The 19779-nt window shown below is 40.0% G+C and overlaps 1 protein-coding gene across 2 annotated transcripts in view; it reads left to right on the forward strand.

The window, feature by feature from the left end:
* Positions 1-820: 820 nt before the first annotated feature.
* Positions 821-19779, forward strand: part of LOC132142835 (Fc receptor-like protein 3) — a 33012-nt gene continuing 14053 nt past the window's right edge. For both annotated transcript variants that reach the window (XR_009434112.1, XM_059553007.1), the window contains exons 1-4: positions 821-1060; positions 1220-1263; positions 1793-2137; positions 2222-2470. Coding sequence is in view for 1 of the 2 variants with exons in the window: in XM_059553007.1 (XP_059408990.1) it covers positions 1221-1263; positions 1793-2137; positions 2222-2470 (637 nt within the window). In the remaining variant the exon portion in view is untranslated. The remainder of the gene's footprint in view (positions 1061-1219; positions 1264-1792; positions 2138-2221; positions 2471-19779) is intronic.

Raw genomic sequence — 19779 nt, forward strand, 5'->3', positions numbered from 1 at the left:
TGATACGTGAGCTGTTATATTTATAGGAACTTTCTTAGTGATACTTTTGAAAGGATTAACTAGTAAAGAGTAATAAATACTATTTTTGGAGTAAGGAGCACAACACTGTGTACAGCATGTCATCAAATCTAGATTTCTGCACAGTCGCTTCTGTCCCTGTCCTGTAGATGTATCGTCAGGTCGGTGAGGTGCAGAGGTGTGAGGAGCGGCGCTGTCCGTGGTGCTGATCACTCACTCATCAACTCTGACATGAGTCTTGATTCAACCTATAAAGGCCTCAGTGCTCAGTTCTGAAAGCCCTGCTCTTAGCAGAAAGAAAAACTGGCACCTCAGATCTAAATGGGCGGTTTCACCTCAATCCCTTTTGTTTAAAACACTGTGAACTTCCATTTGCATGCAACAACATTAACACCTTCTGCAAGCCTTTTTTTCAGTTTATCTTGTTGTTTTTGTATTGTGAAGGCTGCCTTACAGTTAATCACATTTCATTCATTTTTATTTTAATTGTAATATAGGTATATGAATCAAAGTGAATTATCAATTATTAAATCATTAAATGCAAATTTCTCTGTATTTATGTGAAATAGCTGGGTTAATTGTTGAATGAGTGCTGATGACTGTTCTGAGGAAGTCAACAATGTTAAATTTCTCACTTTGGTATGTTGCACTTTTTCATGGCTCTTTCAGCATCAGCATTACCGTAAAAAGAAAGAAGAAGAGGAAGGAGGGCTATTTTCGCCAGTGCCATGTGAATGTCACATTGACTTGAGTTTCCACAGTTTTCAGTGACCTTTCATATTTCTCTTCAGTTCAGCTCCCGTCTGATTTAATGGATCAGTGCAGATGAAATGAGGTTTGTCTGACTCAGGCATTTAGTCAGACATTTTAATTAGGGTTTGTGTTGAGTTGTGCTCTATAGTTTGCTGTGACTGGAGGAGGAGCATCTCACACTCAGACAGAGGAAGTGAACAGAGACCGGATGTCTAATAATAATAAGCATTGCATACAATACATCAACTGTCACTTTTACATGACACTCACACCCTGCAGATCAAAGAAGGTAGGAAAAAAAAAAAAAATCAATACAAATACATGTTTTTCTACCGTTTCGGTATAGTTCGATTATTAAATATTACATTTAAATATGCAAATACACTTCAGTCTGCAGTAACTTTGTGCTATAACTGTAACATTTAACAATCTTCTTAATATCTTCCAGAATGTTCTGTCTTTTTTCATTGATTTCTCTGCTCGTGATTCCTGGTGAGTCTGAACCTAAACCTTATTTCAACATGTTGAAGACACCCATATCTGTCGTTCAGTATGTTTGTTTGTGTTTCTGTGTTTAATGACAGTTTTATGTATATATATATGCATACTGTAGTTTTTCAGTTCCGCAAAACTAGCACAGACACCCTCAGTACTGTGTATTATGCTTATAGTGACAGATCAGATTAGAAACTTCCTGGAAATACTGGTTAGTGGTGCCATTTTTGTGTTGTAAGCTTTTTGTTATCCATAGAGTGGCATGTTATAAAATTTGGGATATAGAGAGGATGAGCATTGTCAATGTTCATCTTTTATGTTGATTTTGTCCTATTTTGTCTTCTGGCTGGTTACAGTAAGTAAAACTGTGTAAATAAATGTTTTAACGAAGACTCCAGAAGCAGATGATGTAAGGTTGAGCACATCTTACTTTTAAACGGCATCTGTGTTGTAGATAAAAGTAAAAACAATAACACATAATGGAATACATTTCTAAATCTGTATTTTCCTGTTTTATATTTCCCAGTGATCTGCAACAAGGGATGGGATATTAACTACTCCAGTAAGACAAAATGTGCTCTAAAGGGCTCAACAATAACTTTATCAGGCACTTATAAACACCCAAATCATCTCACAGTGACAGAGATATTCTGGACTGTAAACCCATCTCAAGGCAATAGTATCAATCTGATGACTCTTCCTGATTACAGAGACAGAGTTCAGTTCTTCCAGAATAAAGAAAACAGAATATTTTTTCTCAAACTCAGTAATGTGACACATGAAGATGAAGGAATGTACTGCCTCAGAATCGTGACAGATGTAGAAGATCAAAGATTTCTGGGTTATCCTGGGATTGTGCTCAATGTGACAGGTACAGTCAAACTAATATTACACTCACAGATTAGACTCTGTTCTTTCATATGAAACATGAAACATGTTTTCTCCATGATTTCAGAGCTCAGAGTGGAGATTCCTGCAGAGATCATTGAGGGAGCATCACCTGTTTTATTTTGTAGGACCACCTGTGACCTATCAGATAAAACAGACTTCACCTGGTATAAAAATGGCAAGCGTTTATCAGAATCGATCGTCTCGGATCAGCTGTTGCTGCGGTCGGTCAGGAGAGATGATACGGGAAACTACAGCTGTGCACCGAGAGATCAGAAACATCTGTCGTCTCCTGCCGTCACTCTCAGCGTCAGATGTACGTCAAGACTTGAGTTTCATATCAGACAACATTCAGTTCAGACTGATCAAATGAAGGACTGTGAGAAGTATTTTTATATTTTTCAGATCCTCCACAGAGCGTCTCGGTGTCCATCAGTCCATCTGGTGAAATAGTGGAGGGAGATTCAGTGACTCTGAGCTGCAGCAGTGACTCAAACCCTCCTGCTCTCATCTTCAGATGGTTTAAGGAGAATCAAAACTCATCTGTTGGATCTGGACAGAGATTCATCATCTCCAGCTTTAACTCCAGTCACAGCGGACGCTACTCTTGTGAGGCTCAGAATCAACACGGATCTCAGAGATCAGACTCTGTGTCTGTAATATCTGCAGGTATTAATATGATACTGTAGGCTCTGCTGAATCTGTCGTGAGCATCGTCTAAGATGATGTTTCTCTTCACTCAGGTGGCCAGAATACACCTCAATCTGGACATGTTCTGTCTGCAGCTGCTGGAGTCTGTGCCGCACTCATCTGCATCTGCATCGTTATAGTAATAAAAGTCATAAGGTAAGAGAAAACTGCTGTTATTTTTGCTTGAAAAAAACTGAAAAACACCATAATAAAGGTGGTTTATGTGATTTGTGTGCTATAATTCAAGCCATATAATTGACTCATTCATCATGCAGAAAACCATAATTCAAATTTCCTTACATTCCTCACACTAAGCTGTCATATGAATTCAGAAGATCTATATACATATATTAATAACTTTTATGACACTTTTATTCCTCATGTTGTATTTGGTTGCATTTGACCTGGAGAGGATTCTCTTTTTCCAAACATGTTTAGTTCATGTTATCACATTGGACTAAAAACTATTGCTCACACAGGGTCTTACAACTTTTACTTTTTTTTCTGGACATATTTAGTGTTTTTCTGGGATTTATTTATTTATTTATTTTTACAAAAAAAAAAAAGATCAAATCCAAGATTTAGTAATAGAATATGAGAGAATTACAAGCCATTTTTAGAAGCCCAGTCATTTTTAAACTGGAAACACTAAGATAGGGAAATCATTTCCAGCACATCATGAGAACTAAAGCAGCTTTTCCATTTTCTTTTCAGGATTTGAGCTACTAAAGTTCTGAACAGTACTCCATATTTTTTATCCATATTTTTTAAGAAATTAATATTCAACACATATCTATAAAGGAATGAAATATTAATTGATCGTTTTTTACAAACATTGTAGTGTTTTAGTAGATGAAGATTAGTGTGAGTTGTAAATAAAAAAGTATTACAGTACGTTTCACAAGAAAATCCTATTTTAGTCTTACTACCAGATTTCACTTTTAAGTCAATATGTTACTTGCTGTTTCTTTGTAGTTGTTTGTGAAGTTCACTAGAAATGACATTTTCGTTGACCCTTTTTTCTTCTCTTCGGCAGGAAAACAGGAGACTCCGGAGTCCGAGGTGGCATTTCAAGACAGGCAAGTCTAGAACAACGTCTATTTCAGCACATTTTTCAGGTAATTGTGATCACAATGCGATCATCCGGACTGTGTGTGTTTATTCAGGAAAACAACAGCACAGCCGTGACTGACCAGATGACCACACATCCTTCAGAAGCAGCCGATCCTTATGATTTTATGTACGCCAGCATCTCTCACAAGAAACCCAGAAAGCACCAGAGAGCTGAAGATGAAGACGAGGTTCAGTACGCCAGCGTCCAGCACCACAGAAACACCAGGAACGTGACAGCGGAGGACGGATGTCAGTATGGAGATGTGAGAGATCACCATCCTGCTGTTTCTCCCGGGTGAGACACACTTCATCAATTCCAGCTTCAAACAAACAGATCAATTCTTCAGTTTTTCTTAAAAAAAATGAGGCAGAGGTAGTTTAGAGGAAGATGGTTTCATGGGCCCACATTAATCTGGTTCATCTTATTGTCTTTTACATTCTTACTGAACAGATCAAATGCTGAAAGTGCGGATGATTCCTCTGTGATCTACAGCAGCGTTAAAGTTGCATGAAGAAATGTAGCATGTGATCGCTGAACATGCTCCTCCCTTTTCCTCCACCGAAGTCAGCATGAAAGAGTGACTAAAAAGGGATTCTGCTTAATGAACAAGACATTATGTTATCCATCGAATATAAATGGATGGATAGTTCACAGTAAGAAATAAATAAGGTCAAGTTTAATTTTTCATTTGTGTTGATGTTTGTTGAAAGGTGCTTGTGCGACCATGTACAGTGACTATAAATACATTTGTGTGAGAGACAGGAAGTGTAACTTAGAGCTGTAAGCAAGCCTAAGCAAAATATCAATTTCTGAAAGGAGGATAGGCTTCATTACACTGGATAAAATGCTTTTGTGAGGAAACTTAAGTTAATCATTTAATGAATCGACATCCTATCGCTAATCTTTGCCATTATATGTTCTTTTTTTTTCTCTCGCAAAGCAAACATGTTTCACATTCTCACACAAATCTTTAACAATAGTGGGGATGATGCTTTCATTTGCTTTTGAAGGATGCATGCATGTTTTTGAGCTCTTCGTGTTGTTGTTTGAAACTCTATATTGTATATATTTCTAAAGGCGAATTGACTTGTTGAGAAAAGGGTGCAAATACAGAGAAAAAGGAAGTCTGGCGTTAATTTTAGGTGTGATACCTTTTAATAGTTCAGCAGTTTAACACTTAACACTGTTATCATTTGCTATCTGTTACCATTCACAGTGAGACAAGGTGTTAGAATTGTGTAGAAAAGACTGAGTAAACAATAAAATAAAGTATACTGTGTGTTTGGTGAATGTTGGTTTGGTTTATTATATGAGTTTAATAACTTTTATTGATTCTGTAAAAATGAATACGAGTGAAGCTCTTTAAACTAATGCTTCTGAATCGGGCCCCAGTGATCCTCCAAGCCTGTAGTAAGTGTGCAGTCGGGTCAAAGTTCCAAGGCTCTGCTCAAACAGCCGTTATGAAAGTAAAGGGGTTCAAAAATGGAGGTACACAAGCTTTTAAGTTTCTCCTGTAGGCCACTACTTAATAACATGTAGCTATTTTGTGATATTATAAGCAGAGTTGTAAAAGTTGAGGTGGTGGATGTATGCCAGAAGTATAGTTACATGTCCTCAACTTGTGATGCAGATTTTTGTTCCATTTCACTTTGTATTTATGTGGCATATCTACAGCGATTTGTTTTATGAAGTTGATATTCACAAAATGCTTTACACTGAAGATATTACATGCTGCTCACAACCTTTGCAAAGGCAGCACTAAAACGGAAAGATAAAGAGGAAGAGATGCACAGAAGTGTTATGTTCTCCAGCGTTGCTACATCTTTAGTTAAGGATTAAATCTATTAAGTAAGCCTTGAAGTGGCCTTTTTTCACATTTGTAGCAGGTGACTGACTTTACAAAAGCAGCAACATAATAGAGTTTATTGAGACACAGACAAACATAAGTGCTAATAAATAGTATATTATTACTGTTTGTATTCTGTTGATGCTCTGAGCAGCTATATTGGATTCTGAAGTTGGAGTTGTTGCGATTCCTCCAAGATCACAAGTCAGAATTCTGAAAGGGAGAGGGTGTTGTAGTCAAAAGTTCATATTGGGAACTGGGAATTTCCAACTTCTGAGTACAAATGGAAAGCAGCATCAGTCAGTGTGGCCACTAGAAAACTACAACAACTGGAATGTGAAAAATAACAAAAGCATAAAAACAGAACCATTGGGAAAAGCTCATGTATAAGTCAGGTTAAAAACATGGTAATTGCTCATTTGTTTGAGTGACTTGAAAACCAAGGTTTAAATCTTCTGAAGGTTTAAGTCTTGATTTTATATATATATATGTAACCGGGGCAGGAATAGCCCAATATTTAATTCCCCTGGTGATTTTTCCCTTAAAGTTTTTGCTATGATCAAGCGGCAACATTCTGATCTGAAAAATGAAGCCTACCCGGAAGTGCGAAAAACTGCAATACATCGAAAATCCGCCAAGTGAAGGTCCCAAAAGGGAGCAAATGTCCATAGCCCCCATGTTAAAATGTCCGTTTTCACAGGATAAATTCATGTTTTTACAAGTTGGTCCCATGGACTTTTATTGTATTTTTCGATAGCTTCCGAGTGCCTGACAACTGTGAGGGGGGTGATTTTTTTTCTAACTCGTTAGTTTAGATCGTATTTAGATATAAAATATATGACAATAAGGGTGTGGTTAACTTTGAGTGACAGCTTGATTGACAGCTGACAAGGCAGCGCCACGGAGAATGACAACAAGAAGCGCCATTCTTTTAATACAGTTGACATATAATACTACTGTTTCTGTATCATGAAACTTAGTTTTAAGAGGTTTTCAGACGAGAATGTAGTTGTTTAAAGCTCAAATCTGTGGTTTATTTAAAGATTTATGAAAATTTTATCCAGTTGATCCAGCGATGACCGGGCGCTCGGCGTTCATGTACCCCGCCTGAAGCATTCTTTCCTCGGCTAGACCTTCTAAAGTTTGCCGCCAATGCCGCGGACTCTGGCGTCTCTGTAGTGGTTAAACATGAGATATAATTCATCTTGTGTATATCTAATGGGCGATTTTTGGTCTCGTAAATCTATATTTTTTTCCCTGGGCAATCGTTTTGGCTGAGGGGAAGTTTCATAACTTTATAAGCTAACGTTATTTAACTTTACCGATGTATGGTTAGACTAGAGCGCTGATTTTGTATGTTTAACTGAATTTTTTGCTTTATTTGTATAGCTTCTTATACCTTTTACTTATACTTTTATAATGGATAATATTGATAAAACTGAAATTTAACAAAAAGAGACTGGGTTGAGTTTTGTCATTTTAAATTTTAATACAACGAAGATGATCTGTAATGTTGTTTACTGCAAAATCTGTTGTTTAGTACAAATGCACATATTGCCTGGACCATAAAATGTTTAATATTTTTATATTATATTTAAAATGAAAAGAGGCAGGTTTGTGTTTTATATCTTGTTTTTTCATAAATAGGCAAACGTTATGTGTAGTTGAATATAATCAATATGCGTTGCCTGAATCACATTTGTGTGGTTATAATGTTTAAGATTTCTTTTAATGAAAACGAAAATAGTTAGTATGGTGTTTTATAACATATTTCGTTGCCTAAAATATACACATAGATAACCGAATTTGCAGAGCAAGCTGAGTGAAGCGCGCTGCGTCAGAAGGTGGGCGGGGCTAGGATTTCCCAAGATTTTCCAAGATGGCGCAGCCCATGCCCCCCATAAATGGCTTCAAACCCCGTTCTTCAGAAAGTCTATGGGTGACGTCACAGACGCTTTGTCCATATTTTTTACAGTCTATGGCTATGATGCAGTTATGCGTGTTGTCTCCTTTAAGAGTTTGATCATATGCACGAGAGAGTGTGTGTGCGTCAGAGGGGAACTGAGAGCGCGCTGATAGAAACAGCAGTTACAAGTGAGGAGAAAATAGTTTATTAGAAATTGCTAAAACGGATATAATCCAGGTTAATTATACAACTTGTGGACCTGTGGTGGTTTCAGTTGTGTGTAGATGACTTAATTCAGTGTTTATATTAGTGTTTGTTGCTGCATATGAGAAATCTCCGGTGGGGGAGGGGATTCAGGCCTACTTCAACGGAGATTGAGCGTAAGTTAATTTAAAATACACTTTGAAGACTGTTATAATGTATAATAATGCAGTGTAATACATGTATAGGAAGAACATGCAGTAATTGTTGTATATTATACCGTTAAGAGGGGAGAGCAAGATTGTGAGATCGCACGTGCCAGTTTCCACGTGATTGATAATCCAAAGTCTCATATAACAGTGAGTGTTTTTCATTTTATTCTCCTGAAGTGTGTTTATGTATGTGGCATGAAAAGTATTGTACCCTGTAAAAAGTGTATACTTTTATCTGTAGTCTGTTTACTGATTAATACGTTTAAAAAAGGTTAAAATGTGAAGTGTGTGTAATGCGAGTGGTGCATTTATGTGGCAGATTTTTCATGTGTGCTCATGCTGTTGTTTTTTGTCTGTTTATTCAGGCACATATAAGCCACTGCTGTTGTTTTAGTAAAAAGTAGCAGGGGGTAAACAACGGTAGTGGCGAAGGGTGACTGAGTGCTGGAAGGACCTGCAGTGACATCCTTACAGAATTGGCGGGGGGTCAAAGGGCCAGCACACCAAGTCTGCTGTGTGAGGACTTCGAGGAGGACAGTGCTTGTTGAAGTGACTATTGGAGATCTGAGATTTTCTGTGACTACCGCTCAAAGTCATGGATGCTGAGAACATGTAGGGTGTAGCTGCTATGGCGGAGGACATTCAAGGTGCAGGTGCTGCAGCGCCGGAAATGGACATTGAGGGAGGTAACCCAGTCTCACAGCTTCAGTCCCAGATCTCGGAGTTGGGACGTAGACATGATGAAGTAATGTCAGCACTTGCTAACATGACTAATGTTCATGCTAGATCCTATGTGTATATCCCAAGATAGAGAAAAATTGTACCTTTCAGTGGAGATCAATGACATTGGATGCTAACTGGAGAGCCGCCTTTAACAGAGTGCAAGAGGCTGCCCCAGTAGGAGCGAACTCTGTGGTTCCGGTGGCAGATACACGTAAGTCTTACGTACCTGCAGCATCTGTGGCCACAGTTCAGGCTAGAATACACAAAGAGCTGATTGGCAACAGCGGCGTAGGCTTGCTTGAACCATGTAATACATCATTGCCAGGTGGCTTGGTCCTGGTTCCTACCTTGGTGTCACCCGGTAGGCGGGTATTCCCAGTGCAGGTAGTAAACTTGTTCCCTGAAGATGTGTGGTTGCCACCTAAGGTAAAACTGGGGGTACTTGCCCAAGGTCATCATGTTGAGAGTGGCTCCTGCGAAGTTAGATTCCATCGAATCTCTGCAGATCATGAGGAAATTATGGTAAATCAGAGGTCAATGACGGGAGTTAGCGGTGACCTGCAGTGTCCCCTAGAGAAAGTGCAGATTGGCGGTACCCCTGCACAGCAGGCAGAGCTGAAGGCACTTCTGAGGAGATACCTGGATGTGTTTGCCATCACTGATGAAGATGTGATGGTCAACAAGTTGTTTAAAGACTACTGGACAACGGAGTGCCAGCAAGCCTTTGAGCACCTCAAGGAGAAGCTTACCTGTGCTCCGACACTAGATTATGCAGATTCACCCTACCTTTTGTGCTGGAGACCGACGCCAGTAACCTGGGATTGCACGCTGTGTTATTCCAGCAGCAAGGGGGAATTAAGACTGTGATAGCATATGCAAGCCGGAGGTTGAGGGGCGCAGAGCGAAACGACAGGAACTACAGCAGTATGAAGCTGGAGCTCCTGGCACTCAAATGGGCTGTTGTGGAGAAGTTCTGGAGTTACTTGCTCGTATCTAGGTTTATGGTCCTAACCGATAACAATCCCCTCTGCCACCTCAACACTGCAAAGCTGGTTGCTATTGAAAAGAGGTGGGCTGCACAGCTTGCGAAATTTGATTTCAAAGTTCAGTACCCCCCTGGGCGGTGTAACACTGCAGCCGAGGCTCTCTCTAGAAGACCAGGACTGGAGGCCATGGAAGTGGTAACTGAGGATTTGGAGTATGATGGCTTCGTACAGGGACTACAGTGGGAGTTGACCTGGCTGGGCTAGTGGCGAGTCCTAGAGAAGGAGAAATGGGAATGTTACAGTCAGCCATCGAAGACCGAGAGAGTGAAGGGGACCACATGGAGAATACCCCAACATTACTTCGATATACAAAGGATGAGCTTCATCCGTTTCAGAGAGCAGACCCAACCATCAGTGTGCTCAAGAGTTTCTGGGACAAGAAGAGGAAGCCCACAAATCGTGAAAGAAAGCACTTGTCCAGGCTGGTGCTGTTGTTGCTTAAGCAGTGGGACAGGCTTCAAGAGAAAGAAGGGCTAATGTAAAGAACTATTGACGATGTGTTCAATGGGGAATGCCAACAGTTGCTGCTTCCTGCATGTCTCGTTGAAATGGTATTGCGAAGTATCCATGACCAGATGGGGCATCAAGGTGTAGAGAGGACGCTGGCCCTGCTCAAGCAGCGTTGTTATTGGGTTGGGATGTATGATGCTGTGGATAAGTGGGTGAAGGAGTGCCAGCGGTGCGTGCTAGCCAAAATGCCGCCGCCCAAGATTCAGGCACCTTGGACCCCGTTCTTGGCTTCTCATCCACTGGAAGTGGTCGCAATGGAATTTCACCACACTGGAACCTGCATCGGATGGACAGGAGAATGTCTTGGTTGTGACTGATGTATTCACTAAGTTCAGCCAGGCATTCCCCACCCGCAATCAGAAGGCAGACACTACCTCTAAGATCCTTCTGAAGGAATGGTTCCTCAAGTACGGTGTGCCTCAGCGTCTCCATTCAGATCAGGGGAGGAACTTCGAGAGTGCCGTTATTGCAGAGCTCTGTAAGCTGTATGGGGTGAGAAAGTCCCGCACTACGCCACATCACCCCCAGGGAAATGCACAGTGCGAGAGATTTAACAGAACTCGGCATGACCTCTTGCGTTCCTTGCCACCTGACAAGAAACGGAAATGGCCAGATTACTTACCTGAGCTGGTGTATGCCTATTATGTAACACCTCATTCCTCCACTGGTTACTCCCCTTACTACATGCTGTTTGGTATGCTGCCACACTTACCAGTAGATGCCTTATTGGGCCAGGAGCCAGTGTTTGAGAAGGAGCCTGCCTGGTTGTCTGTCCACAAGGAGTGACTTCGGGATTCTCACACTAGGGCACGTGCATATGGTGAAAGGAAGGCAGCGGACCGAGTTACCAAGCGTGAGAGTGGGGTATACTGTCCAGAGGTAGAAGTTGGTCGGCAGGTGTACTTACGATATCGTCCACCAAGATACAGGAACAAGATACAGGACGCCTGGGCACCTACAGCCTATAAGGTGGTAGAGGTGCATGGTACCACCTACACTGTGGAGCCAGTGGGAGGAGATCCTGCAAAAGGAGTACACAGATCAGACATTAGGCCCTGTCCGAGACCAATACCAATGCCACTGAGAAAAGTGAGACCAGTAGAAGAAGTACCTACCTCCGTGTTAGTGGAAGAGATACCTTCACTGGATGCAGAATGTGTGTTAGTAGAAGAAACTAGATGGACTAAGGAGGATTCAGTGGACCCAGTGCTTGAGGAGTCACAGCAACAAGATGTGGAATCAGACAATTGTGCTGGATTGGAAGAAGCACAAGGAAGATATAATGATGCACTAGTGAATAATGAGGCGAGTGCTGTTGAAGAGCCCTCTCTGCCTGATATTGAAAGAACTGATTCACCTTTGGATGGGGTTTCAGCTAGGCCAGTTCCTGTTCCCTGAAATCCAAGAGTAAAAAGTGCTGCACCCCATTCTACACCACGCAGAACCCAGCGGCCAACTGCTGGTGTTCATGGTAACCCAAACAGACTGCCTAAATCTGCTTGTAATTCTGTGTCCTTTAGTCCTGATGTCCTTTCCCAAGTGTTAGCGGGTATGGTCTTGTACACATCCGGTAAACTACAAGGAGTAATGGATGACTAAAGAGTGTTTGAGCATTTGAGAAGATTCAGCTGGGAGAACATCTAGTGATTAATTAAGTTAATTGATATCAGGTCTGTAACATGATTAGCTATAAAAGCTTTGTCTTAGAGAAGCAGAGTCTCTCAGAAGTAAAGATGGGCAGAGGCTCTCCAATCTGTGAAAGACTGCGTAAAAAAATTGTGGAAAACTTTAAAAACAATGTTCCTCAACGTCAAATTGCAAAGGCTTTGCAAATCTCATCATCTACAGTGCATAACATCATCAAAAGATTCAGAGAAACTGGAGAAATCTCTGTGCGTAAGGGACAAGGCCGGAGACCTTTATTGGATGCCCGTGGTCTTCGGGCTCTCAGACGACACTGCATCACTCATCGGCATGATTGTGTCAATGACATTACTAAATGGGCCCAGGAATACTTTCAGAAACCACTGTCGGTAAACACAATCCGCCGTGCCATCAGCAGATGCCAACTAAAGCTCTATCATGCAAAAAGGAAGCCATATGTGAACATGGTCCAGAAGCGCCGTTGTGTCCTGTGGGCCAAGGCTCATTTAAAATGGACTATTTCAAAGTGGAATAGTGTTTTATGGTCAGACGAGTCCAAATTTGACATTCTTGTTGGAAATCACGTACGCCGTGTCCTCCGGGCTAAAGAGGAGGGAGACCTTCCAGCATGTTACAGCGTTCAGTTCAAAAGCCAGCATCTCTGATGGTATGGGGGTGCATAAGTGCATACGGTATGGGCAGCTTGCATGTTTTGGAAGGCTCTGTGAATGCTGAAAGGTATATAAAGGTTTTAGAGCAACATATGCTTCCCTCCAAACAACGTCTATTTCAGGGAAGGCCTTGTTTATTTCAGCAGGACAATGCAAAACCACATACTGCAGCTATAACAACAGCATGGCTTCGTCGTAGAAGAGTCCGGGTGCTAACCTGGCCTGCCTGCAGTCCAGATCATTCACCTATAGAGAACATTTGGCGCATCATTAAATGAAAAATACGTCAAAGACGACCACGAAATCTTCAGCAGCTGGAAATCTATATAAGGCAAGAATGGGACCAAATTCCAACAGCAAAACTCCAGCAACTCATAGCCTCAATGCCCAGACGTCTTCAAACTGTTTTGAAAAGAAAAGGAGATGCTACACCATGGTAAACATGCCCCGTCCCAACTATTTTGAGACCTGTAGCAGAAATCAAAATTGAAATGAGCTCATTTTGTGCATAAAATTGTAAACTTTCTCAGTTTAAACATTTGCTATGTTATCTATGTTCTATTGTGAATAAAATATTGGCTCATGTGATTTGAAAGTCTTTTAGTTTTCATTTTATTAAAATTTAAAAAACGTCCCAACTTTTCCGGAATTCGGGTTGTATAAAGAGTAGGGGTGTATCCCCGGTGTCCTGGCCAAATTGCCACAATGGCCTCCTAATAATCCCCATCCACCTGATTGGCCCTATGACTTTCTCTCCTCTCCACCTGTAACTGGTGTGTGGTGAGCGCATTAGTGCCGTTGTACTGTGGCTGCCGTCGCATCATCCAGGTGGATGCTGCACACTGGTGGTGTTTGAGAAGAGACCCCCCCACCCCACGATTGTAAAGCACTTTTGGTTTACAGCAATACACAATAAAGCGCTATATAAATACATCATTCATTTATTAATTTAAGAATTTGTAAAAATAAATTCATGAATCAAGAATGCATGAATCTGTGTTTAGAGACCCTCTTTATAAGGTATAGATATTGATTTTCACAATTTGTTGATCGGTAGTCAAAAAGGTAGTTTTTTTTATTTTTATGTTTTTTTCTCTCAATGTATTGGAGGACTTATTATTGGACAAAACATTTGTTTTGACAGTGCCGAGATTGCTAGTGCCTGGAACTCTCTTTCTCCTATTTACTGTCTTGGTTTAACAGCTTAAATGATAACTGTTTTATAGTACTGTTGAACAAATGAAGTAAATGTACATTAGAATGTATTACAGCATTTGACTTTCTATTATTAGTAATGAAATAATTTGTAATTTTATAATAGCTGCTTATCTACCATCAGTGTTCAGCAAATACACATTTTTTTAAATTTGAATAAGGCTTTGATGATCTAATAAACATTTTATTTTTCTAACTTTGTCGAATCCTGCGGTGGGCTGTTTTTTTTTCCCCTACCCAAAAAGGTGTGTACTCTGTACTTGACAGTTGGTCTGTGTGAATTGGATGAGGAAATGTGCATGTCAAGTGACAGCTGAACTCTCGAGAGACAAACTAAGCTATACATTCAGTTTGCCTCTGTTGTATTCATGTCAAATTCACTGTGTGCAGTATGTAAAAGTAGAGATACCTCGTCTGTATTTGAAAAAAATACAGAGCGTCATTTGTCCTAAGCAGAGAATCAAAGGTCTCTTTTTATTAACCCGTTTGCAGCATTGAGCATTGTAGCCAATCAGACATATCTGTTGATTTCTTGAACTCAGAGGAAAATCAGAGGAATTTAAGTTTGATTTCAAGCTGAAAATGGCAGAGTTTTTGTCCAGTGCTGAGTTCTGCACGCAAATCATAAAGTGTAGACAGGATGTAGATAAGAGATACATTTTTATCGCTATCGTTATCTCAGGGAGCCAAGGTAATGTTAGTAACTGGAGCGACCCCTATCGAAATGGTCCCTCACATTGTGTTTATGATGCTTGGGAGAATTATATACTATAGTGGCGTGCTATAATTGCAAAACAGAAGCCATCCTGTGAGCTCAACTCTAGGGTGCTACCATGAGGGCCCTAAGAAACATAGGCTAACTAGTGAGGCTCGGGCCACCAGCCGGAGCACTCATCCAAAACCACTAAGTAGGGGTGCAAGACCATTGAACCACTGGTAAGCCATGCCCCCCTTTCTTACTGTTGATAACTTGGACAAACAAACAAAGTTGCTAACTGTGAGAACCTTGTCCCAAGATGTTTTTGATAAATTTTGAACACAGAAAGACCATCATTCAAGGCAGAAAGGGTTTACAGATCACAATGCAAGCGGGAGAAGCCTCATGTTACGTTCGTCACGATCGCAGATGACAATATCCAGGATGAACATTGTTCATGTACTGGAGGGTAGAACTAAATTAAATTACATTTAACCAGGTTAATATGGAGAGGCACTGAAATGTAGACCTTCGTTTATGTGTTTTTGACCTACACTGTACATGACGTGAGAACTCACTAACTTAGAAAACATAAGCTAGTTTTAGCCAGAGATAACTTGCAGCACAAGATGACATTAAATTTCTGCTTGAGCAGATGAAAATTGTAACTTAATGAGTGTGTGACAAACAGAAAATGAATGTTTTCATCTTCATTTCATTTTCGGCTACATTTTGCTCAGTCTTTTTTGGGTTTAGGAAATTGAATAAAATAAATGCCATTATCCATCCTCTCAGTATACATGATATTAGTGTTACAAGAACCCCAGGCACATCGTTTTGCCATTTTTTTTGTTGCATAAACATCATCAAACCTATGAAAGCTTCTAATATTTCAATTGTTTTTCTATGGCACTGTAATGTCTGTTTTGGCTTTTTCATGTTTCATGTTTGGGGTTTTGTTTCATGTTCTTGTCTTCATGTCTTTTATTTTGTAGTTTGATTTATGCTGTTTTTGTCATGCTTCCCTTGCCCTCTTGCTGTCTTGCTATTGGTTCCTCTTGTTCCTTGTGTCATGTTCCGATTGGTTTATTGTCTTGTCATGTGTCTTGTTTCCCATAGGTTTGTTCTTGTCATGTGACCTGTATTGTTTGTATAAGTAGTCATGTTTTTGCCATGTGTGCCTGGTTGTGTATTAACGTATGTTCCTGCTATTGGTGAGTTTAGTCTGTTTCTGTCAAGTCAAGTCTGTTCATGCCAAGTCAAGTCTTTGTTTATTGTTTGGATTATATTTGGATTTTGGATTGCACTGTTGTAAATAAACTGCACTTGGGTTCATCTACACTCGCCTCAGTAGACTACTCTTTACAGGCACTGAAGCCTAAAGATGTCATTGTTTCATCTGCATTCAAGGGTAGCGGATTACGATAGGTCAATTAAGTGGTCAAGATCTGTGTCTGAAGGGCAGGGAAGTCCAGGTTATAAAACCTAGCATATATGCCCAATGGAAACTCTGCTGGACCAAGCCCAGGAGGAGTTCATCCCTCCTGGCCACTTAGGGGCACTTAGAAACCAATTAGTCATAAGCCAGGGCTATTGCATTAACTATCCATTGGGGTAATCTCTGCGTCACATCTGGCAGCCCATTAAAGCGGCCTTTAAAACGCACAAAGAGCTGCTCTGACTTCCAAAATCGGCTAGAGCACGATTACTGTACTAATTGTGAGTGAAAAAAAAGGATTGGAATAATTTACAAATCTCATAAACGTATATTTATTCACAATAGAATATAGATAAAATATCAAATGTTGAAAGTGAGACATTTTGAAATGTCATGCCAAATATTGGCTCATTTTGGATTTCATGAAAGCTACACATTCCAAAAAAGTTGGGACAGGTAGCAATAAGAGGCTGGAAAAGTTAAATGTACATATAAGGAACAGCTGGAGGACCAATTTGCAACATGATTGGGTATAAAATTAGCCTCTCAGAGTGGCAGTGTCTCTCAGAAGTCAAGATGGGCAGAGGATCACCAATACCCCATTACAAAAATATGGGACCAATATAAGAAAGGAGTTTCTCAGAGAAAATTTTTAAAGCGTTTGAAGCTATCATCATCTACAGTGCATAATATTATCCAAAGATTCAGAGAATCTGGAACAATCTCTGTGCCGGAAAACCATACTAGATGCCTGTGATCTTCAGGCCCTTAGACGGCTCTACATCACATACAGGAATGCTACTGTAATGGAAATCACAACATGGGCTCAGGAATACTTCCAGAAAACATTGTCGGTGAACACAATACACCGTGCCATTCGCCGTTGCCGGCTAAAACTCTATAGGTCAAAAAAGAAGCCATATCTAAACATGATCCAGAAGCGCAGGCGTTTTCTCTGGGCCAAGGCTCATTTAAAATGGACTGTGGCAAAGTGGAAAACTGGTCTGTGGTCAGACGAATCAAAATGTGAAGTTCTTTGGGGAAAACTGGGACACCATGTCATCCGGACTAAAGAGGACAAGGACAACCCAAGTTGTTATCAGCGCTCCGTTCAGAAGCCTGCATCTCTGATGGTATGGGGTTGCATGAGTGCATGTGGCATGGACAGCTTACACATCTGGAAAGGCACCATCAATGCTGAAAGGTATATCCAAGTTCTAGAACAACATATGCTCCCATCCAGACGTCGTCTCTTTCAGTGAAGACCTAACATTTTCCAACATGATAATGCCAGACCACATACTGCATCAATTACAACATCATGGCTGCGTAGAAGAAGGATCCGGGTACTGAAATGGCCAGCCTGCAGTCCAGATCTTTCACCAATAGAAAACATTTGGCGCATCATAAAGAGGAAGATGCGACATAGAAGACCTAAGACAGTTGAGCAACTAGAAACCTGTATTAGACAAGAATGGGACAACATTCCTATTCCTTAACTTGAGCAACTTGTCTCCTCAGTCCCCAGACGTTTGCAGACTGTTATAAAAATAAGAGGGGATGACACACAGTGGTAAACATGGCCTTGTCCCAACTTTTTTGTGATGTGTTGATGCCATGAAATTTAAAATCAACTTATTTTTCCCTTAAAATGATACATTTTCTCAGTTTAAACATTTTATACGTTATCTATGTTGTATTCTGAATAAAATATTGAAATTTGAAACTTCCACATCATTGCATTCTGTTTTTATTCACAATTTGTACAGTGTCTCAACTTTTTTGGAATCGGGTTTGTAGATATATTTATATATTTCCGTATACTTCAAAATTTTAATATATTGTTCAAGTTAAAGATTATCTTTTTTTTTCATAAAAAAAGTAATTCTTTAATGTCATCCAGTGTGTGTTTTTTTTTTTTTTTTTTTACATATCAGTTCAGGCACCAGTACCATTTTAAAAGCATTGATTTGCTTTTATATTGTAAACTTTTATATTTCATGCTGCGAAGAGGACCAATGGTCACATACACGCATGCAAAGCTTTGGGAATGACATCCACATATAAATGCGGTATTCACTCTCAAAAATTTTCAGTGACTGATAAAGTGATAACCATATCACTGGATGAGACAAAAGTAGATGTCAGAATAGATGTGCATTAAGGCTGGAGCACCATCAAGAATCTCAGAACACCCTCAGTGGTTTTATTCTGGAAACTAAATCTGCTGGTCTCCAAGATATCAGCAATAGCATCAACGAAACAAAAATATTTGTCACCCACTAATTTTCACCTTTCTGATTTCATCACTCATATTTCTTTTGATTTCTAATTAAAATAGACTTCAGTAATTGTTAATAACAATAATGGAATTTCATGTTATAAATAAAATAATAATTCACATATTTTACATATATTTCACATAGATCCTCCACAGAACGTCTCGGTGTCAATCAGTCTCTCTGCTGAAATAGTGGAGGGAGATTCAGTGATTCTGAGCTGCAGCAGTGATTCAAACCCTACTGGAGATTTCACCTGGTTTAAAGGAGGAACGTTTGTAGGAGCTCGAAGAATCTACAGCATCTCAAAGATCAGTTGTGATCACAGTGGAGAATACAAGTGCAGATCCAGAAATAAACATGGAGTGAGATACTCTGATGTAGTGATACTGAATGTGATGTGTAAGTGAACACTAGTGCAAGAACTGAGAACAGATCTTCTAGTTCCAGTGTTTTATTATTGTAGATGAGACATTTCAATTCTATTTTAGATGCTCCAAGAAATGTTGTGGTGGCCCTTAATTCATCTGGTGTAATAGTGGAGGGAGATTCAGTGACTCTGAGCTGCAGCAGTGATTCAAACCCTCCTGCTCTCATCTTCAGATGGTTTAAGGAGAATCAAAACTCATCTGTTGGATCTGGACAGAGTTTCATCATCTCCAGCTTTAACTCCAGTCACAGCGGACGCTACTCTTGTGAGGCTCTGAATCAACATGGATCTCAGAGATCAGACTCTGTTTCAGTCGCTGTTGAAGTTATTTTCTATAAACACTTTCAGTTCAAGTCTATAGGGTGAAATAATCTTCATGAATCTTGTTTCAGGGACTCATAGAGCTGCTCTACAAACAGTTACTGGGACTGTAGCGGGATTGATCATCATCATCATAATGATTATCATCATCGTGTTAAGAAGGTGAGTTAAGTTTGTCTGGACAATAAATGTACTGTATTTCAGTAAATTTAAAACATTTGCAAACGTAATCTTATTTTCTAGAAAAAAAATTACTTTTATAATAGTTTCCTCCTGTTTTCAGTAGGAAGAGGCAGATAGAATGTGGAACTGAAGACATGAATCAAAAGCAGGCAAACAAAAACCTCCATCTTCAACTGCAATATTTGATGATGTTGCACTGAGCTATAAATAAAATACAATCTTTCTCTGTAGACGGCTGACTCGAGTGATGATACATACACAGCTCTGGATCCAGCGTCCAGAACATCAGCTGACATTTACAGCACGATCAGAGTCAGTAAATATCTCAAACAGTTTTTACTCTCACATTCAGCAGATCCATATAAACACAGACTGTTCTGTTCATCTGTCTCTCACAGTCTGGTGACTCCAGACCTCCTGATGACACCTACACGGCTCTCGATCTTCAGTCCAGATCCTCTGATTATGAGACTCTAGCAGTAACTTCAGCTACCTTCAG

Source organism: Carassius carassius, chromosome 6 (assembly GCF_963082965.1).
Source record: "Carassius carassius chromosome 6, fCarCar2.1, whole genome shotgun sequence".
Taxonomy (NCBI): domain Eukaryota; kingdom Metazoa; phylum Chordata; class Actinopteri; order Cypriniformes; family Cyprinidae; genus Carassius; species Carassius carassius.